The 23,011-nt window shown below is 39.2% G+C and overlaps 1 protein-coding gene and 1 long non-coding RNA gene across 2 annotated transcripts; both read left to right on the forward strand.

Annotated features, from left to right (window-relative positions):
• The first annotated feature begins 8,694 nt into the window (after positions 1-8,694).
• LOC138893683 (uncharacterized) lies at positions 8,695-10,514 on the forward strand. The gene is made up of 4 exons (XM_070178335.1): positions 8,695-8,938; positions 9,262-9,338; positions 9,432-10,079; positions 10,125-10,514. Exons 1-4 carry the CDS (start codon positions 8,695-8,697, stop codon positions 10,512-10,514), a joined length of 1,359 nt encoding a protein of 452 aa, XP_070034436.1.
• Positions 10,515-11,584: 1,070 nt separating this feature from the next.
• Positions 11,585-15,698, forward strand: LOC138893290 (uncharacterized). The gene is made up of 2 exons (XR_011408405.1): positions 11,585-12,071; positions 15,353-15,698. It is a non-coding gene; the product is annotated as an uncharacterized lncRNA (long non-coding RNA).
• The last annotated feature ends 7,313 nt before the right edge of the window (positions 15,699-23,011 follow it).

Genomic DNA, 23,011 nt, shown 5'->3' on the forward strand with positions numbered 1-23,011 from the left:
CGGATGGATGGAATAATTCGTCGTCTTTTCTACTAGGGATATTATCCCGGCCACGACTCTAACTTTTAACGAGTCGTGGAATCGCTTTCGTAAGTTCTCGATCACTCACTTCCTTCCTTCTTGAAAATATTATTTTCCATTGTTGCTGAGTTTCTTGTTTCTTTTATTTCAACTATTCGATGGGAACCACCATGGGTTCAAGGCTTCGATCAGTAGGTTCAAATTTTTTTGGAAATCACCACTCCAGAATCCCGCAGGTAGAAGGAAATGCCCCTCAAATACGGGTGAAAAGCCAAAACCCATGGTAAGCATAGTCCTTTTTCTTTATTCTTGTACGGGCACAAGTAATTTCGTGAATAAAGTGTACTCTATTTTCGCTTTTGTAGGGCTTCCTAGGGGCTCAATTGTATGTCCCGAGGTTGACTCCTTAGTTGACCTCGAGGAGTCCAGGAGGGTGTGGAAAATGCCCTTTCCCGGAACAGAGCTCGTGGATCTGCCCCGAGCTACCGGTGAGGGCACCTCCTCTCAGAGTCTCCAGTCTGAGAGCAAGAAAATAAAACGAAGATGCTCTTCCTCAGCTGGGACTCAGGAGAAGAGAATAAAGAAAAAAATGATCGAGCCTCCCACAGTCACAGTGGTCCTCGATGATGAAGGAGAAGCCAGTGATGGAGAGGTTTCCCTTCTAAGGAGAAAAAGATCTTCATCATCTCAATTGGATGCTCAACCGGAGGAGCTTCAAAATCCAACACTGGAGGAAACCCATGCACTTTTGGGTGAGATGGACGTGGTAGAGATTGCTCATTCTCTCTTCCCAGCCCCCATTGATGTTTCTAGTCCAAGGAGTTCGGACCCTGGGCCTCTTATGCCTCCGACCACTGAGGAAATAACCATCAGCACTTCTTCTTCCACTAATACCTCTTCACCTTCCACACCGATGGGTTCATGCCTATCGATACCAGTTGCTCCTTCGCTACCAGCAACACCTACATCTCCTCCACCGATACCATGTGAACCAGAAAGTGACACCTCTCCTCCTCGGTCTCCCGACCATGGGAATTTGAGGCATGATTATTCAACCCCTTCCCCAGATCCTCGAGGGAGAAGAAGTGCCACTCTTTTGATTTCGAAAGAATACCATATTTTGTCTAAGCCGGTGGAGCTTCCGAATTAACTAAAGCTATTGGCTTCGAAGAAAGATTGGAAGAAAATGCGTTCCCTTTCTGGAGAGTTCTTGATAAATAATGCCATGCATAGCGCGACGCAGGTACCGTACTTGCTTCCTCATATCTTCTTTTTTTGCTTACATGTTGCAGCGAAAATCCTAACTTTAATATTCTTTTTTACGGGCCAACTTTGTTGCTTCTGAAGGCCTACAAAAGTTGATCCTTGATAAGTAAGGACTTGCTTCCAAAGGGGATCAACTTTTGGTCGAAAGGAGCCAACTTGCTACGCGCCTCCCGGTGTTGGAGGCAAAAACTGCTGAGATGGTCTAGCTCAAGGCTCAGTTGCAGCAAAGCGAACATGATAAAATGGCCCACAACCAATAAGCTGCTCAATTACACGAAAAGTTTCAAGAGGCTAAGGCTAAGTGGCCGAGCTTCATGACATTGTACTTGCCGCTGCCCAGCGTGAGTCTACCTTCGAGGATCAAATCAACAATTTGAAGGCAGACTTACACTCAAAGATCAAAGAGGCCAGTGCTGTTGAAGAGAAAAGGGCCAAAATGGAAGAGAGGTATAAGAGGGTCATGGAGAAAAACCGGATCCACTTATCTACAACTATTGAGCTTGACTCTTGCCTCAGTGCCATGAGATCTGAAAAAGACGGTCTTCAGGCCGAAATGGATAAACTCCAAACTCAACCCCAATATCAAGAAGATTCACTTGTATTCGAGAAAGCCTATATTATATATCATATGCAGAGGAAGACTTTGGAGGAGGCCAAAGTGGGCATCTCCATCATAGACGATTGTATTGCCCAGGCCCGAGAACTGGAATTGTCTAATCGTGAAAATCTTCCTACCTGGACCTCTGCATCGGACTCCATGAGCATTGGTTCTGAGTATTCGAGAATCGAAGTGGAGATTGAAGAAGATAAATGCCTCATAACTAACAGTAGATCCGCCTTCTTCTACCTGGGGAAACATAGATCCATCTCTCCCTTCGGGTCCTGCTGGCAATGATGCATAAGTTCTTTTATTTTCTTACATTGTAAATATGCCAAACCTTTCATCAAGTTTTGCACTTGATAAATAAATAATTTTTTGCTTAAGTGTTATGCAAAAATATTCCTTTTATATTTAATCAATTAAAGCTTCAGGTATATTTTCATTCGATAGCTTTTAATTGCGGGCATAAACTCTTCCGGAATCTACCTTTTACTATGAGGGTTTCATAAAAGATGGGCCTTATGTTTATGGTGCTCTTGAAGAGGACGTCTCCTGTTTATGACGCCACAAGCATTTGAAGTTTTAGTTAACTTTAAAACGATAAAATTAACTCATTATTTGGACAAAAAATAAGATAAAAATAAAAGAAACTTTATTTTATTCCTTCTATCTTTATAAGTACATAAGCATTCATTTGCTAAAGTAAATAAAACTACCAATACATGTGGCTAACCTGTATAACTTATTTCTACAGGGCTGATCATGCAGTCCCCGGTCCTGATGAAACATTGATTCCGGTTCTCGTAGTCCCGATTTTGTGGCATTTCTACTGCCGTATCAGATATTATTTCCCTCTCCCTAGTGTTTGAATGCGAAGAATGGAATTAGAGCACTGGAAGTCTTGTGCCCAGATTCATACTTCACTGGTGGAAACAACTTGTGAATTATTAAATAATCCTTTTTAAATAATAGAAAACAAGGTTTGCCACTGAGTCAAAGATTTTTAACAATCCACATAGCTGTTTACCATTGATGTGAAAGTTTTAGTGCCTTGATATTTTAAGGTCTTTTTTTGCCGATGGCGTTCTCTTCATAGTATGCTTTCCGTCGCTGCCTTGTCAAAAACCTTGCCAGAAAAATTCGATTGGGAAAAAACTGGTCGAAAGAAAAAAGAGTGCATCACATATTTTCAATATTGGTAGGCTTCATATGCAATAATACCTTATGAAGTGAGTCACGTTCCAATTGCTAGGTAATTTGACTCTGTCTTGGTTATCCAACTCGTACGACCCTTTACTGGTGATAGCTGAAACCTAATAAGGGCCTTAATGAGCATATCAAAAGAGTTAATTGAATGTTGGGGTAAGAGAGAATACCATGACAACCCCCTTTGTGTCACGACCCAATTTTCACTATAGGTTGTGATGGCGCCCAATTTCCAACGTCACCGCTAGGAAAACCAACGCGTGAACTACCCATTTAATTGCTTATTTTTAATATTTTCAAAGTCTTTGATTTTTTATTTAGTAAGGAAACAAATAGTAAGTGAGCGTAGTAATGTAAGCATAAACTTAACGTGAAAGTAAGATAGTAAATTAAATAATCAAAACCCATAAGTGTATACTAGAACTCCCTAAAACCCGGTGTCACAAGTGCACAAATATCTATTAGAATATACAAAACTTTCTAAGAACTGTTGTCTGAAACAGAATAGATAGGAATGATAAAACATAACAAGAGAAGGCTCTGGGTGCTGCAGAACGGAGCATGAGAAGCAGCTCACCACTATGCCACCGGGTAATACGGATGCATGCTCGGACGAACTCCAGATGCACCTGCCTCAAAATCTGCAGGCCATGTGCAGAAGTGTAGCATGAGTACGTAAATAAGGTGTACTCAGCAAGTATCCAGTCTAGCCTAGAAGAAGTAGTGACGAGGGTTCGACATCGACGCTAACTAGTGGGAACTATACATAATGTATAAGAATATGTAAAAGCCATGAAATGCAACATCAATAATGGAATAAGAGGCAATAATTAAATGACCCCTTAACGAAATAAAAATTAGAAGTCCTCAAATATCACATGCTAATCTCAACAAGTAAGGGGCCAACATGTATTTATAAATTCTCAAGTCATGAAATACATATAAAGTATAATCGGACTCCGAGTGACAACACACATGAGTTATGCTGAGGTCGTACGACCCGATCCATAATAATCGTATACATACACTACGGAGGTCGTACGGCCCGATCCATGGATGCATCCCATAATTTATATAAATATTGTCGAGGCGTTCGGCCCATTCCACGTGAATAGGGAAACGTTTTGGATTACGAATTAAGTATTTATAGCTTCAAGGTAAGCCCATAAAAGAATATAAATTTCCATCAATGACTAAACATTCCGCCAAATCTCTAAGTAATGAAGCTTGATTTAACACAATCTTTAACCAACTTTTACTTATTAATTCAAGCAATTAAACTAGCGAATTGAGTTCAAAGAGTGCAAGTAATAGCATAATAAAGGCCTATGTCTACCCGTATATAATATGAATTTTAGCTACGCACGGACTCTCGTCATTTCGTGCATATGTAGCACCCACAATTAGTAGCAAATAATAATTTAAATACCTATGAGGTTAATTCCCTCTTACAAGGTTAGGCAAGAGACTTACTTCGCTCCCAGTCCACTTTCCGGTCCACAAATCATTCTAAAAGCCTCAAGTCGGTGCCGAACAATCCGAAACTAGCCAAAGGTTGTACAAACTAATCAATAATTGCTCAAAAGTTTATAATTTAACTATTAGAGTGATTACCAATCCAATTTGGAAAAATCCTAAAATTCACCCCAGGCTCACATGCCCGGATTCCAAAAATATTTGTAAATAGTTGTTACTCACTGCCTCACGAACACAAATATAAAATTTCTACTTAATTCCATAACTATTTTCATGGTCTAATCCCTTTTTTTATTTATCAAAACCTAAGTTTTTCAATAAAATACTTAACTTTCTACAATTTCAATGTTAAGATCTACCCATAATCTAGATATTAAACTCACATTGTGTAAAATACACTTACCTCAAGATGTTAGGTGAATATCCCTCTCTAAAAAGCTCCAAAATCGGCCAAGAAATGAACAAAATGGCCAAAATCCCAATTTTTATTAAGTCACTGCCTAGATCTGCCTTCTTCGCGATCACGGACAAGCCCTCGCGATCGCGAAGGCAAAACTGCCCAAGCCTCTGAAAATCTCCTTCTCGAATGCGACAGGGTCCTCGCGATCACGAAGTCTTGACCAACCCAAGCATCGCGAACGCGACCCACCCTTCGCGAACGTGAAGAGCAGTGACCCACACACCCCTGACCCTATAATCCCTTTTACGCGAACGCGACCAGGACATCGTGAACACGAAGGCCACAAGTCCTGAAGCTTCGCGAATGTGAAGAGAAAAATCACCTAGCCCCCAAATCCTTCATCACGAACGTGAGGGTTCTTCCGCGTTCGTGTGGAAGGAAACGAGAACCAGTACACCAGCAGTTTTGGACTTAGCTCCGAGCATTCTGAAATGCACTTGAGCCTCCCGGGACCCTGTCCAAATGCACCAACAAGTCCATAACCATAATACTGACCCGCTCGAACCCTCAGAACACATAAAACAACATCTAATCTAAGAATTGCAACCCAAAACCAAATTGAATCAACTTATGAACTTCAAACTTTTCAACCAGTTCCGAACGTGCTGAATCATACTTAGACTACTCGGTATCACTCCAATTCTTTTTGTACAAGTCATAAATCACCATACAGAACTATTACCGAGCTTGGAATACCAAATGGACCTCGATAACACCAAAGTCTACTCCAAACTATATTTAAAGAACTAGAAAACCTTCAATGAACCACCTTCCAACATTAAGCGCTGAAATGTTCTAGGATCACCTGAAACCTGATCCGAACACACGCCCAAGTCTAAAATCATCAGAAAAATCTATTGGAACCATCAAATCCCAGTTCCAAGGTCATTTATTCAAAATATTTACTCAAGTCAAACTTAGCCATCAAAGGCCACTATCAAGGAACTAAGTGTTCTGATTTCAACCCGAACCCTTCCAAACCTAAACCAACCATCCTCGTAAATCATAAAATAGTACATGCACATATGGGGAGTCTTAACTAAGGTAACAGTGATCTAGAAAGTAAAACGACCGGTCGGATCATTACACTTTGTGAGGGTTTCATCAAACTTCTTCAGAAAAATCGACTTGATCTCATGTTGAGCTAAATCATTCCCTTTCACAGTCGTGGTGTAGGTTGAGATGTGCTCATGTGGATCCTAAGTCCCATCATATTTTGGTATGTTTTGCATCCTAAACCTCTTTGGAATTAACTCTGGTGTTTGCGCTTGACTTAAATGGCAATTGTGTGTATTTTCTTGAATATAGGCCTTTATTACTAGCGGTGCACCTAGAATCTGATCCATCCGAGCGTGAAACTCCTTCGCATTTTGATCCATTCGTTCATTCATTTAACTCATAAACCTCATGATCTTCGTTTTGAATGGATATTCATGTTGTTATTCCCAGATCCACTACTAGTCCCTCTGGCTTTGTCGAAACCGACTTTGCCTCTTGGTGTATTGTTATCGACCCTATGAGCTGTTTGGTTTGCAGGGACACTTGGAGGAACTGGGCCCCTTCCGTTCGTGTTATTGAAGGCACCTGACAATGCTTGTTTTAACTCCTTCATCACTCGATCCTTCCTTAAGAGGTGTTTCATGATTGCTTTCTACTGTTCTCTCATGATTTTAATAGTTTCCACGACATGTTCCTCCTTCGCATCATCGAGAGTCGATTCCCGCACGTGCCGAGGATATTGGCCACCTTGAACCGGGTTTGTCTCATCCCCTTTGTTATCACTGATTGAATCATGTCCGTGCCTCTCAATGTTGTGTATGATATTGACATCATTGGCTGCCATTGTCACGCCCCGACCTTATGAAGCAGGACATGTGCTCGACTGAGTTGCCCCAGTCAAGCAAGCCTACTTAGTGCCTACCATTCCACCTTACCCATGAGTAATTTGAGGATAAACATAAATAGTTAAACCAATCAAGAGAATAGTATACACAACACCAACTTTCATTCTTACAAGAACTCCATGATGTTTAGATTAAAGTATATATATTTATATGTATATCGTCTCATGTTTTACTTATGTTTCGTGGATTTCAGATGTAAAATGTGTTGATGTATATTAATTTGGGGTGTTTTTATGTATAGGAATCATCCGGAAGTAATTGGGGGCTAAAGATGCAAGATTTGAGCCCAAACGGAGGAAAACGGAAAAAATGGATTTTCAGCGCCATAGGAAGCGCTCCACGCCACCTGTGGCTTGAGTGACAGAAACTTTAATAAGCCAGGTCCAGGGCCAGTGTGGGGCGCTGGGCTGGACGCTGGTGATGGGAAAGTTATCCAAGTTTTCCCGGGGCAAGATTATTTCGGCCCTAGACCTACCCAATGCGTATAAAATCAAGACTAAGCTTATTTTTAGAGAGGGGGATGCCGCTTTGTAAATGGAATACCCACGAGGAACATCCGAGAGCGAGGAGATCTCAGTTTTCTTCATATTTTCTTCGTATTTTCAATTATCCAACACTTAGGAAATTGTTTGATATTATCATGAGTGGCTAAAATCCATAGTTCTAGGGTTGTGATTTAGCCATGAATATTATTTTTTAACGTTGACTTAACCTTGATTACAATTCATCAATATATGGTTGTTTCTTCAATTCTGTGATTAATTGCTTAATTGTCTGGCCAATAGTTACGTTCTATTTACTATATATGCTATGCTTGGGAAAGCCGTGTTTAGATTAGAGAAGAATTGAAGAGAGCACGATCTTAACTCTGATGGGGAGGGGGAGGATTTGTGGTTAGGATAGGAATATACCTAGTCACCATGCTTAATTAAATATCATAATCTTAATGCGTTCTTAATCGATTGATTTCATAGGAATATAAGCGTTAATCTGTTTTGAATAGGCGAGTAGTACTTTGGGAGAAGGCTACGAGAGCAATTATTCGATTAATTAGCAACCATGAGTGAATTGTATGAAAGGGAGAGTTAACTAAAACATAATAAGATTGGTGAATCGATCACAACCCTGGAATATTTGTCTCTACTAAATACACAACCACTATTTTGCTGCTTGATAATTTAGTTACTAGTTATAATTATTGTTTAGTATAATCACACATTTGAACTCGAATTGACTCAACTGAATAACAATCTTGGTGAATTTAGTGGGTAGTTAATACAAGTCTTTGTGGGTTCGACACTCAACTTATCATTTTATTACTTGTACGACCACATATACTTGCGTGTGTGTTAGGGAGAAACAAGTTTTTGGTGCCGTTGCCGAGGACTTGAATATTGAATACTTTCTAGTTTTTGCTTTAATTGTTTATTTCATCAAGTCTAACATTACTTAATTGTTTCTCTACTCTTAGGAACCTTGATTGAATGCAAAGGGTCAGAATCAAGGATAGACTTCAAGGCTTTGACCTCGAACTTGAGAGAACATTTCATAGGAGGTTGAGGGAAGCAAGGGACACAAATAATCTTCAGGCACTTGTTCAATTTCCTGTGAACATGGTAGAGGAGAAACATATGGCTGTTCATGAGGTGGCGATGCCCAACATTGCTAATTTCACCTCCAGCATTGTGAAGCCTAGAATCACTGGGCATTTTGAGCTGAAACAAAGCATGATCTAGCTACTTCATACGAATGAGCAGTTTATGGGTCTTCCACACGAGGATCCACAACAGCATATCCTGAATTTATTAGAGATTAGTGATACTTACATCACTAACAAGGTCACTCCAGACTATGTGAGGCTTATACTTTTTCCGTTCTCTTTGTTGGGTAAAGCAAAGCGATGGTTGAAGGCAGAACCGACTAATTCTATTACATCATGGAATGATCGAGCAAGGAAATATTTGGCAAGGTTCTTCCCTTCAGGCAAAACTGCAAAGATTAGAAGTGAGATAGTCGCCTTCAAACAGAAAGTTGGGGAGTCTTTATACTGAAAGGTTCAAGGGGCTGCTCAGAGACTGTCGTTATCACAATCAGACAAACGAAGTGTTAGCTCACACTTTCATAGAAGGGCTACATCATAAGAAAAAAATTATGGTAGATACTGCAGCTAGAGGTCAAGTGTTGGAGAAAAGCTTTGATGAGATATATGCGTTATTGAACAAATTCTCCAAAATCAATCCTGATTGGCAAGGAGAGATGGGCAGACACGTTGTGCAAAATCTGTAGGGGTTCTCGAGCTAGATGTCATTTCTGCATTATCAACACAGATTTCCACATTGACCAACCAAGTCAATCAGATGACCTTGGTTATTATCAAGCAACAAGCTCAGCCAGTGCAACATGTGTAATTATTTTATGAAGTATGTGGAGAGGGTCATACGGGTGACTTATGCCCAGTTAATCCTGAGTCTGTCTATTTTATGGGTAATACAAATAGAGGCTAGGCAAACCAGTATGGGAACACTTACAATCACAGTTGGAGGAACCACCCAAATTTCTCTTGGGTGGAAACCAAGGTGCTCAGAATCAATACCGGCCACAAGTACCTCAACAACAATATAGACCACCTCAGGCTGAACAATATACAAACTCGACAAGTCACCTTGAGGAAATGATGAAGGAAGTTATGGCTGACCAGCAGGCCCAAACAACAGAGATGATGAAAAGAGTGATGGCTGACCAGCAGGCCCAAGTAGCAGCAATGAGAAATTTGGAGCGACAATTGGGACAACTTGCCAGTGCCCAAAATACTCGACTAGTTGGAGCTCTTCCAAGAGACACTGAGGCTAATCCTAAATCATCTATTAATGATGTGTCATTGAGGAATGGGAGACAATTAGAAGAAGTCCAGTCGAAAAGGAGAAAATATGTGATTTTTAATGAGAAGCCGGACACTATAGAGTCACAATCAGAAAAATTAAAGGAGTTAGAGAAGCCAGCTGAAGAGGCAGTGGCTAAGGAACCCCCACCATTAGCTGCGAGGCCACCACCCCCATTCCCTCAAAGATTGCGGAAAGTGAAGGATAATGCCGCCTATAAAAAGTTTCTTGATATTTTGAAGCAAGTGCAAATCAATATTCCACTGGTAGACATTCTGCAATAAGTGCCCAAATATGCAAAATACATCAAGGACATACTGGCAAATAAAAGGAGGTTGATCGAATTCGAGACTGTGGCACTCACCGAGGAATGTAGCTTAAGAATCCAAAGCAAGCTACCTCAGAAATTGAAGGATCCTGGTAGTTTCACTATCCAAATCTCCATTGGTAAGCATGCAGTCAGGAGAGTTTTGTGTGATCTTGGGTTGATGCCGCTATCTGTGTTCAGACAGTTGGGCTTCGGTGAGCCGCCCCCAACAACAGTAATCTTACAATTGGTTGATCGCTCCCTTGCTCATCCTGAAGGAGTGATTGAAGATGTGTTAGTTCAAGTGGGGTCTTTCATATTCCCTGTTGATTTCATTATCTTGGACTACGAACTTGATCAGGAAGTCCCATTTATTTTGGGGCATCTATTTTAGCCACGGGGCGAGCTATTATTGATGTATGCGAAGGAAAGATGACGATGAGAGTAGGTGATCGAGTGTAGGTATTCAATGTGTATAAAGCATTTAGATTGCCAGCCCACTATGAAGAGCTATCCATGATTTCTGTGGTGGAAAGCGATGCCACATCATTGGTGCCTTATATGAGCCCCATATATCCTCTTGAACGAGCTTTGATTGGGGATGAAGAAGATAGTGAAGATGAGATGATGGGCGAAATTGAGCAAGTACTTGACATGTCGTACAATTATATCCATGGGTTTGGGAGATTTGAGGAGTTGGACAGGCTTGTCACTCTGACCCCTCCTAAGCCATCTATTGAAGAAGCTCCAAAGCTAGAACTTAAGCCCCTTCCAGCGCATCTACGCTATGCTTATTTGGGGAACTCTGAAATATTGCTAGTAATTATCTCATCCAGCTTGACTAATATACAAGAAGAAAAATTGTTCAGAGTATTTCGCGAGCATAAAAAGGCAATAGGGTGGACAATTGCGTACATCAAGGGAATACGTCCATCGTTTTGCATGCATAAAATCTTTTTGGAAGATGGACACCGCCCCAGTGTTGAGCAGCAAAGGACACTAAATCCCACCATGAAAGAAGTCATGAAGAAGGAAGTAATTAAGTGACTCGATGCAGGTATCATCTTTTCTATCTCTGACAGCAACTGGGTAAGCCCAGTGCAATGTGTGCCTAAAAAGGTAGGGATGACTGTGGTTGAGAATGAGAAAAATGAGCTAATCAAATTATTTCATGTTAGTTCCATGTTAGTTTGCACAAATCAAATTATTTCAATCTAGTTAGTTTGAGTATTAGTTCCATTTGAAAGTCTTATTTATTGTTTTGACAATTCTTAGTTGTTTGAAATTGATTTGGTTCAAAATCAAGGGGTTCGGTACTGTTTTAGTTCATAACTGAAGTTTAGTTAGTGTAGTCATGAAATAGGATATGCTAGTAGCTTACTTTTTAGTACTAGAGTGGTTGAAAATATATTTTCCTCCATGTTTTTGCCATTTTAGCTGGTTTGGACTGTCCTTTCCCTTTTGGACAACCTTTGGACATACTTTTAGCACACACAAGTGAGTCTTTTGGGTAGGTATTTGGTAGAAAAAGTTAGTCTTTTTAGGCAGACGTTTGGTAAACCAAAATCTGTCCAAAAGATGTTTTTTGTTTCCTACCTAAGAGTTCATTTCTCACACATTTGGAGATCATCCTTTACACTCTAAGAAAGACACAACTAAAAAAAGTAAAAAGGCCTCTGCTAAACATCAAAGTAAGTTGAAGAAATGAAATCTTTGTGAGTGATCTTCTGAGTGCATAATCTTTGAGAAAACAAAAGATCTTATTTTTTAACTTCTGAAATTACATAGTTTCTAGCCTCCGGTGCTTCTTGCTAGATTTTCTGGGGTATTCTTGAGTTCTGCTACTACTGATTTGCTGCTGCTTTTCACTGCTGGTTCTGCTTGTTGGTCCCAAGTAGCTTTGATATCAAAAGATTTTCTTGTTGTTTCTTTCTCGAAATTCTACAACAAGGTATTCTGTTAACCTCCATATGACTGCTGTGATAAAAATGAATGAGAATCATGATGTTTTGAATGTTTACTTCCACCGTGTGAGATATTCCTTAGCTTAATGTATACAAATATGGATGTTCGTATGTTTGAAATCTAAGTTGTGGAGGTTTTAAATAACTGTTATTGTTTCAAATCTTAGAGACGTACATGCTATATCTTTTTCAGTCATGAATATTGGTGCTTATCAAATCTGACCATCCTCGGCCGGCTTAATAATTTCGATCCATAGACAAAAGTGGTTATGCTTGTCGTATATAGCTGTTCAAATAATAAAAATGGAACTATTTTCAGCAACGCTTTAAACTAAATTGGCTTTTGTGTTCTGTCCAAATGTGTGAAAGTTTTAAGCATATTTTGTTTCATTTAAGTTCACTCTTCTTTACTGCCATCTCGCTTCAATAGTGTTCGAAGCCGCGTTTCAATTTTTCATGTTCTGTTTTTTTAATTTGGATTATTTTATTTGTGCTCATGGAGGTTAGTTTTTGGTTTAAGCATAGTGTGAGGTTAAAATGATGCCTTCAATGATTAGGCGTTCTCATTTTATTGTTTCTTGGTAGGTTATAGGTTAATTAACAAATTGATAGGACGTAATTTCAATTCATTTAAATGTCAAGTAGTTGAAAGAAGATCCATATTTGCCTTGTTAGTTAGGACTTAAATGTAGGAATTAAATAGGACTTGTTAATTAAGAGTTGAATGTGGAAACTAAATGTCAAGTGTGCTTTGTTGGGAAGAATTTCAAAGGTTGTGGGCCCATATGATTCTTAATTGACTTTTGTCTTTAGTTTGTGTCATTCCAATATTATTAATTAATTTAATTTTAGTACCAATAGTTGATTGTTTGTTTGTGCCTTCGGCCTTATCTTTCATGTGACTTACAATGGGGAGCAAATACTAGGAAAAACAAAATACTAGGCCCAAAGAGAATAACCAGCAATTGGCCCAATGGCCATTTAAATTCAAAAGATGCCAATAGCTTAGTACCAAATAATTTGGCCCAATGGCCATGTGATAACCAAAATAGGCCAGCTTGTCCAATACAAGTGAACTGACCCATCATTGATTCTCCATATCTTTTCAACAATAAAAATCCAAAAAGTCAGTTTATTTGTTTAACTAATTTAACTAATTTAAATGCTAGGCAATTAGTAGGCGCGTTTTAACCTTTTTTAAACGACCCGACCGGTTATTTCGAGCTCTAGCGCATCGTTAGGCGGTTTGAGGCCTTGAGTAGACTTACTTTATGTATTATGACTTGTACGTATGGTCGAAATTGAATTCTGGGAAGTTCAGAGTTGATTCAGAAGGAAATTCTCAATTTGGAAGCTTTAAGTTGGAAGAGTTGACGAGGGTTTGACTTTTGAGTAAATGATCTCAGAATCGGAATTTGAAGGTTCAAATAGGTTCGTATAATGATTTTGGACTTGGGCGTATGTTCGGGCTGAGTATCGGGTCGCCCGGGAGCATTTCGGCGCTTATTGTGGAAAGTTGGCATTTTGAAAAATTTAAAAATTCCTAAGTTGGACTTGAAGTGGACTTTGGTGTTATCGATGTACGTTAGGGATTCCTAGCCTTGGAATTACATATTGTGATTTATGACTTGCACGTAAAGTTTGGCATCATTCTAGGATATTTAAGTATAATTCGGATGCGTTCGATAAAGTTTGAAAGTTGAAATAAAGGTTTTGGCCGTCGAGTCATAAATTGTGATATTGTTTGACGTGATTGGAGGCTTTGACTAAGTTCATATCATGTTTTAGGATGCATTGTTATGGCTGGATGGGGGTCCCTGGGGCCTCGGTTGTGAATTAGATTGGAATCAAATCATAATTGCTGAAGCTTAAGGTTTCTGGTATAATCGCACCTACGAGGTTTTGGCCGAAGGTGCGAGACCGCAGATGCGGCCCAGGGGTCGTAGAAGCGGATGTGATTGAGGCTGGCTGGATTTTCAGGTGCAAGGAATCCACCACACCTGTGAGCTCGCAGATGCGGGCAGTGGAATGCAGAAGCCAAAGGCGAAGAGGCATGGCCTTCCGCAGATGCGGAGGCTCAACCACAGGCGCGCTTCCGCATGCGCGATTAAATCCTCCGCAGAAGTGGAGTTGGGAAGGGCTAGTGTAGGCTTGCAAAAGCGAGAAATTTTTCACAGAAGGAGGTTTGGCTGGCCTTAGAAGGAACCGCACCTGCAATGGATGTTTTTCGCAAGTGCGGAGTCGCAAGTCCGATTATTTGGCCGCATGTGCGATGATCGCTGGGCAGAATGCTTTGTTGAGTACGGGATTTGGCTCACTCTTTTTTCATTTTCTCTTGGTTGGGCGATCCTTAGAGCTCTTGAAGAGGAGATTTTCATCATCTATTGCAGGGTAAGTAATTCCCACATATTGTAAGTTAATTTCATGGATTTAATAAGGATTTAACATGGAAATTTGTGGGAATTTTAAAGAAAAAGCTAAAAATTATATTTTGCATTTTGACCACGAAATTAGACATGGAATTGGAATAAATTATATATTTGAGTTTGTGATGTTATGGGTAGTATTTATCTTCGAAAATGTTCGAAATTCGGGCATGTGGGCCCGAGGGTTGACTTAGTTGACTTTTCGAGCGGAGTTGGGAAGTGTTATAAATTAATTAATTATGATGTTGGAGTATATTTTTATTGGTTTTCATGATTGTTTGACTAGTTTCTGATCGATGGGCATTGGTGTGAGGTGCTAGAGAGGCGTTGGAGCCGGTTATGGAACTTCAGAGCGAGATAAGTATCCTGTCTAACCTTGTGAGGGGGAATTTACCCCGTAGGTGATATATTCTTATGTTCTACATGTTGTGAGAGATACACACATATGAGGTGACGAGTGTCCGTGCATATGCTAGGATTTCTAATTATGTCCGGGTAGACTTAGACTCACGCCATGTTTAAATTATACTATTTGAGTCTTTCTTGCATGTTTAAATGCTTTTATTTACATTTATCATGAGACTAGACTCGCGTAAAGTATCGTACTCGCTTTTTAAATATTCGACGAGCTACTTGATTAGCGGCGGAAAATTATTCTTCCTTTACGAATTTCTCCCTTGTTGTGCGTATTCATCAAAAAGTTTCCTTAAATTTCATAACTCACATATATATTCGTTAGTGGGGGTCAAGGACCCGTTAAAGCTTCTTATTCTAGTAGGATCGGATTGTTCGCCTTGGTAGGATTATATATCACACTCATAACGGGTCGTTCATCTCGGCAGGATTATGTACCACACTCTTATTGGATCAAGTCGTTCGCCTTGGCAGGATTATGTACCACACTCTTATGGGATCGGATCGTTCGCCTCGACAGTATTATGTACCACACTCTTATGGGATTGGGCCGTTCGCCTCAGCAGAACCATGTGTAATATTTGACAAGAAGCCTTGTATCCGTGAGTTTTCCTGACTTGAGTTGTGATGACCTATCTGGTAGGGACCATATTATATACTCCATTTGAGGAAGTGATCGATATTTGAGGACTTGTGTTTACTGTTCAGATGACTATTGTATCATGTACATATATTTGTTTTAACTTTTTAATTACCATGCTTCATACTTGTTTACTTTCTACTGTACTTGATATATTGGACCACTAGTAAGTGTTGATGTCGACCCCTCATCACTACTTGTCCGGGGTTAGGCCAGATACTTACTGGGTATGCATTGATTTACGTACTCATGCCACACTTTTGGACTTATTGTGAATGTACATATTTCTGGTGGTGTTTTGGGCACAAAGGCGCAACTATTGCGGGGACTTCACGGTAAAGGTGTTAACCGGATGGACTAGTCCGGGCTGGACACGAAAAAAAATAGCCCGTCCGGTTATTGTTCCGGGCTAGTTAGTGGGCTGGGGTTCCAGGATGGTAGTGGGCTTAACGGGTCCGGACCGGGCTGGGTTAATTTTTTTTTTCTTAAAGTATATTTTATTTTTCTTATTCAATGTTATTGATACTTAAGTGTTTGCAAACTTTTAAGGCTTAGAATTAAACTTTAAAGTTTAAAGTTTTAAATTTTAAATTTGAATTTTAAAATTTTAAATTTGACATTTGAAAGTAAGTGGCTACAAAAAATTATTTAATAAGACCAATAGGCAATATGTAAGGATCAAACTCCGAAGACTTTCGTTTTATATTTTCATTGAATAATAAATAATACTTCAAATTAATTTGCAAGTTCTATTTTAATTTTTTTTATTTTTGAACTTGGAAATTAAAAGTTTACAATAATTATAAAAAATAAAGAGTACATCACATGCTTTGCATCATATTTGTAAGTTCATCCATGTCAACATGAGGTTCTTGATTTCCGACATTGCTTGAATCGGAACCATAAACCATTATATCTCCAATTTATTTGTCCTCCGCTTCATCTACTTCTTCATGCCCTTGATTTTGTTGTTATGATCTTATTTAATCTCTGAAGTACGCTAGAATTTTCAAAGCGTTACTGCCCAATGAATGACGGGTATCTCCTAGTTGTTGCCTTGCTTGGCTAAATGCGCTCTCTGATGCGACTGTTGAAATTAACACATTTAGCACGTCTCCAGCCATGGACGAAAGAACGAGAATTGATTTGAGAGAATTGAGAGAGAATTAGAGTAGTAAGAGAGAAAATTATGAGAAAAAATGAAGAAGGGGGCTATTTATAGTTTTTAAAAGTTTAAAATTGTAATTTATCAAATATTAGGGGAGGGGGGCTATTTTCTTAAGGGGTAGATCGAAATGGCTAATTTTGCAAAAAATGGTTGTTGCCCAACAGTCATTCTTGAATTTGACTGTTGGCAACGGTCCAGAAATAAAAGAAAAAAGCAAATTACAACGGTAACCGGGCTGGACTAGGTTGTAGTCTGGTAAATATCCTGTAACGGGTAACCGGGCTAATCGGTTTTCGGGGCACCATTTACCAAAATGTGTATGTTCCTGCCCGGCTCTCCGCCCAATCCTCCCCAACATGTCCCCAACTCCTATCGTACCGGGCTGACCCGGGTTGAACCAGGTCAAATCGGGCCGTGATTGGGTTGGCCCGGCTTGTTTAACAGGCTAACTTCACAGTGAGCTGCATCCCATGTTACGATCCGCAACATACGGAGTCCATCATAACTATTTACATTATCCTATCTATCTTGTATTCCAGACAGATGTTGTATTATTATTGCACTTCCTAGTAGATGCTTATGCACTTGTGACACCGAGTTTTAGGGTGATCTAGAATTTGTTAATCATTTTGCTTACCATTAAGACACTTTTACTTTGTATTTTACTTAAATCATATGTATCTACGATCTTAGATGCATCGATCTCTCCGTCTAATAAGATTCACGATTTCAAAAATAATAAAAATGAACATTTAAGTTGGTAGTTCACCGTTGGCTTGCCTAACGACGACGTTGGGCTCCATCACGACCTATAGCTTTAATTAATTTCTATTTTAATTATTCCTTTGATAAAATCGCGGATTCGCTTGTGTAGCGCGATAGTTGATATTTAATTAGTTTCTTCGAATGTAGTAATTTTTCCTAAAGTAATAACCTACTAATAGTCCTTGTCATGACTGCGGATTCGCTTGCGTAGTGATATTATGATAAAATAATAACTTTAGTCTCGATTACGCATTCACTTGCGTAGTGTGGTTACGACATCTTATTATTTAAAATATTCTTTATTTTTTTTTCTAATAATCAAAAAATAAAAGCGGATAGGTAAAACATGAAAATCAATAAAACACAATTTGTCCAAAATTAATTCAAGCCAAATTTAAGTCAATAAAGTGATTGTGCTAGAACCACGGGACTCGGGGAATGCCTTACACCTTCTCCCCGGTGAACAGAATTCCTTACCCAGACTTTGTTTTTGCAGACCATAATAATAGAGTCAAACATTCCTTTGACTAGGGATTCAAATAAAAGGTGACTTGAAATACCCAAAAATCAATTCCAATCGGTGACTCTGTAAATAAAATAATCCTTACTCAAGTTTGTCACTTTAATTGGAAATACTCTCTAATCCACACACAATCCATAATATACAATATATCTTTTTGGAGTAAAAGGGGGTGTGACACCAACCACAACCTCATAAGCATCATATTACCCAAAGGAGAATCTTAGTAAAACTGCACAAGCTTGAACATAATTCATAGAAAGTAAACTCCTAATATGTTTTTTAAAACACAACAATATGGTTATACAACAAGTGATGGTCTTTCTCCTTCATCTCTTCCTCGGCTTCCCAGGTTGCCCCTTCCACTTGTTGGTTTCGTTATAGCACTTTCACGGAGGCAATCTCTTTATTCCTTAACTTTCAGACTTGTCTATCAAGAATGGCAACCGGGATCTCCTCTTAAATAAATTCTTCATTAAATATAATAGTTTCTACCGGAACAATGAGTGACGAATTCCCAAATCACTTGCTTCAACTGGGACATGAAACACAGGATGCATGAAGGACAACGATGGAGGAAATAAAACTCATAGGCTACTTGGCATATTTCCTTCAAGATTCTATAAGGCCCAATGTGTACTGCACTTACTTTACCCTTATTAACAATTCACATAATGTCTTCATGGAGAAAATCTTGAGAAGAACCCATTAACTTTCTTCAAACTCCCAAGTCTCTATGTCGAACATCCGAATTGGACTTTTGGCGATCCTCAACCTCCTCTAACTTATTCTACGATGTATTTGAATGAATATTACCAAAGAGTCGCATGCCCAATGTTATTGATCATGGAATGATTCTTCTTCTTTTACATATTTGAACCTACAACCCCAGCAAGTTTTAATGCAAATAGGAACAACGTGGTTCCAGATTGAGCTGGAATTATTCAAGAATTCACCAATGTGCTGAGCAGATGCATTTCAGGAAGTTATATCCTAAGAGGTACGAAGGTTACTACCAATAGCGCTGGCATAGTTAATCATGGTGATGACTTTGTTGAACTGTATGTTATAAACTATCTTCTCACGCACTCCCTCTGAGTCTTCTTGAAATTAAAATTGGAAATTTGCTTGAAATAGCCCGCTTTCTTTGAGATAGACGAGGTTCTTGCCACCCGATAAAGGATTTTAGTCACACATGTTTTAGGCGGGGAGCGCCACCAGCTAAGTCGGAAAGTAATACTACCAGTATGTTGACCCTCATCGGCTCGAGTTGTCCGCTTGAGTAAGCCAGTCTAGATACCTTTTCCACCCGAAATTAAACTTTAAAACAAAACCTTATGCCGGATATCTGTTGTAGGTTAGCTTTATTTGCATAACGTGCATTTGACTTAGCAGTGCTTGACACAGGGGTCGGATTCTATTTAAGGACATGTAAGTGTCGAGACCATTATGTTCTTATTATGTGCTACCAGTTACATTATTTGGGAGACTTGCATGTTGACCGACTTTAGGGTGGATCAATTGAATGAATAGAGAGAAATAAAGAACATGCTCTTGATTTTTGTACAAATGTCCGTTTTAAAAATAAAAAGAAATAAACAACAATATGGTCTAGTGCTTATGGTAGTAAAGATTAATTTCATAAAATTCAAAAAGAGAAAACATGGTCATTTTATCGAACTACGTAGGTCTGATTCTCACTACCCGGTGAGATATGTAGGCAACCTCCATCGGGTTCGACCCACAGTTTTCAAAAAACAAAAAGAAGCATAAAAATTACGCATGTGCATAAAATTTTCGAAAAAACAAATTTCTATTTTTGGTCACCTTTTATTGTTTTGCCCTCTTATCCGGCTGATTTTGCCAAGACAGCCTTATCCTTGGAAGTGCTAAAAGGCCATTTTTGTAAAAAATAGCTACTTTGTCCAACTTTTTTCACCTTTTACCATTTTGCCCTTATGTCTGGCCATTTTTGCGAGACAACTTTAAACCTTCTACGGAAGTACCGAAAGGTTATTTTTGCAAAAATAACCATCTTATCTAGTTTTGTCCGGTCGTTTTGCCGAGACAGCCTAAAATCTTCCATATAATTACTGAAGGGCAGGGGCTGTTTTCATAAAAATGGCCATTTTATCTAGTTTTGTCCGGTCATATTTGTCGAGACAACCTTTAAACCTCTCTCGGGTGTACCGAAGGGTCGTTTTTGTAAAAATAACCATTTTGTCTACTTTTTATTATTTTGTCCTTATGTTTGGCCGTTTTTGCCGAGACATCCTTTAAGCCTTCCGTGAAAGTATCAAAGGGACATTTTTGTAATGATAGCCATTTTGTCTACTTTTTATTATTTTTGTCCTTATGTTTGGTCCTTTTTGCCGAGACATCCTTTAAGCCTTCCGTGGAAGTATCGAAGGACTATTTTTGTAATGATAGCCATTTTCCTACTTTTATCATTTCACCTTTTGTGTACGGTAATTTCAAAAATAATAATGAAAAATAGATTAAGTCCTAAAATGGAATTTAAAAGAAAATTGGAATTTGCTTGTAGTTTAGGTAATTCGTGACCTTTTTTTTAAATCTTATTCATAGGTTCACCATAAATTCTCCCCAAAGAAGCAGTCAGAAAAGGGTAAGGGACGAGACACCTCCTATGTTCTTGATTAAAGATAAGACCCCGAGTAGTCTCTGTAATTGGTGGGTTAGTTTTGCTACATGAGAACAAAATCAAGTATTTAAGCACCTCAAGTTCATCACAAACATCATGGGAATTTAGCCTAACGGAGATTTAATCGAGGCCCTAGTGGGTTTTTGGGACCCCGTGAATAATGTCTTCAGGTTTAAAGATTGTGAAATGATGCCTACATTGGAAGAATTAGGTGGGTTTACCGAATTGGGGAGAGATCTTCGTGGGAAAAAGCTCGCGGCTCCGAGAAAAGTTGGTGTGAACAACGTTTTGAAGAAGTTATGACTCTGTCGAATGCCAATGGATTGCTTGAACGAAGGTTGGATTCCGTTGGAATATTTCAATGATATATTTGAGGATGAGAAAGGGTTTGAGAACTTCTCGGGCATAGAATTCGTCAATCAATTGAGTTACGATACTTGGAGGAAGTTGAGAATCTTTGCGTTTATGATATCGTCTCTGGGAATCATGGTCTTTCCAAAGCGTGGTGAGCACATCAAAATTCAATTACTTGCGGTTGTCTCGTTTTTGCAAAGTAGTGAAGATCATACTATTCTTCCTATGATTCTGGGAGATATTTTTCGAGCTTTGACCCGCTGCTAAGAGGGTGAAAATTACTTCGAGGGATGCAACATTCTATTGTAGATGTGGTTCATAGATTTATCATCATCTAATAGTTGTAAATTTCAGTGATAGTTGGCTGAATTACATTGGATGTCACCCAGACATGGTCGCGAGTTGTAATCTTCTAGAGGGGGTGAGGGCATGTCGGACATTACTTGGTTCATTGACTGCTGACAGAATCACTTGGAACTATTATTGGTTCCCTTCTTCTTGGGTCATGCATATGTCGACGTATCGCCCATTCTTTATACTCATGGACTTCAGAGGTTTCCACCCTACGCGCACCTACGTGTCATGCGCCAGTTAGGGAGAGAGCAAAGGAGGCCCCAGGATGAGGACATGCGTTCGTTTGTGTGGGAGTTCAAGGGAGAGGAACTTCCAAGGGAGTCATATGCACAAAATATTTGGTTTGGTAGTTGATTTTCTGACTTGGACGAGATGTTGGCCGATCGGTAACGTGAAGAGGTGAGCCTTGCGTATCTTGTGTGGTTTCACAATCAGTCGATCTCAAAGTAAAGGCTAGAAATATCTTTAAAAAATACATTTAATTGGGAGGAGGAGATTGAGGCCAGAGTTAGAGAAACCGGAAGGGAAGTGGCACATGAGTACCAATCCCGTATTAACATTTTACAAGAAGATAAAGGCATTTCGGAGACAGCCATAGACATACAACATGCTGATTTCGAGCGGGAAAAGGCTTACTGGCATAAGAGAGGTGAGCACTCAAAACTCAAATTAGACAGAAAAAAGTGATCACTACCGCCCAACAACAAGATGAAAGAGAAGCCCAATTCAAGATGGTCCATGATCATAAACGCAGAGGATTTTCTCCATTAATCCAATGTCTGAAGGTTCAAATAGGGGAGTTGAGTCAAGCAAGGAGCGCCAAATCGTAGAGTTTGAAATAGAAAGGCATCACTACCAAAGTATGATCAATCGGTTAGAGGGGGAGTCACTAGAAGTTCAGCGCCAGAGAGATATGGCCATGGAGTGCGAACATGATGCGCTGGATCTAGCTGAGACTAGTGGTCAGCGAAATCAAGAGTTGCATTCTTCTCAGGAACACATTAAGGAAAATATCCTCGAGGTAGCCACTTATATCTCCCGAGCATGAAGGAGTTTCCAAGGAATGACACTTGAGCTGTTCGCAGAAGTACCATTGAACATCGTCCGTCACATATCTACAGACTTATAGAGGATATACCGCAATGTTGGGGGTCAGCCGCATAAATAACTGTCTTGACTATAGTGATGTCGATGGATTCTACTGTAGAGATCAGAGTCTTCTTTACTTGGCAGTCTACTTTGATTGTTCTTTTGTTGTCTTTGAGTCTTGTTGTTTTGCCTTTTTTCCTTAAAAAATCTGTTTGAGTCGAGTCTGGTCTTGTTTAAATGTTTGTCTTTATGTATTTTTCGCTTTTTAATCTTGTATAAAAAAAATTAAAAAATATGAAAATCAATGAAAAAGTTTTTGTTTTAGTAAAATTCAAAAATTAACCAAAAAGAGTTTTGTTTTTGTAAATATTTGAAAAATGGTCATGTCTCTGAACTACGTAATGATCTGATTCATGTGGCGACATGATATGTAGGCAACCTCCAAAAGGTTCGATCGAAGTATTTTTCAACGACTCTAAAATGAGGGATCAAAATGAGGTGAGTGAAAAGAAAGCGGAAAGAGAGAGAGAGAGAG

The sequence above is a fragment of the Nicotiana tomentosiformis genome, chromosome 6, assembly GCF_000390325.3.
Source record: "Nicotiana tomentosiformis chromosome 6, ASM39032v3, whole genome shotgun sequence".
NCBI lineage: Eukaryota > Viridiplantae > Streptophyta > Magnoliopsida > Solanales > Solanaceae > Nicotiana > Nicotiana tomentosiformis.

Coding starts and splice junctions, on each gene's coding strand:
- LOC138893683 (XM_070178335.1), top strand. CDS start 8,695: ATGGGTCTTCCACACGAGGATCCACAACAGCATATCCTGAATTTATTA. Junction 8,939..9,261: donor CAAAACTGCAAAGATTAGAA/GTGAGATAGTCG, acceptor TTATCAACACAG/ATTTCCACATTGACCAACCA. Junction 10,080..10,124: donor TGCAAATCAATATTCCACTG/GTAGACATTCTG, acceptor AAATACATCAAG/GACATACTGGCAAATAAAAG.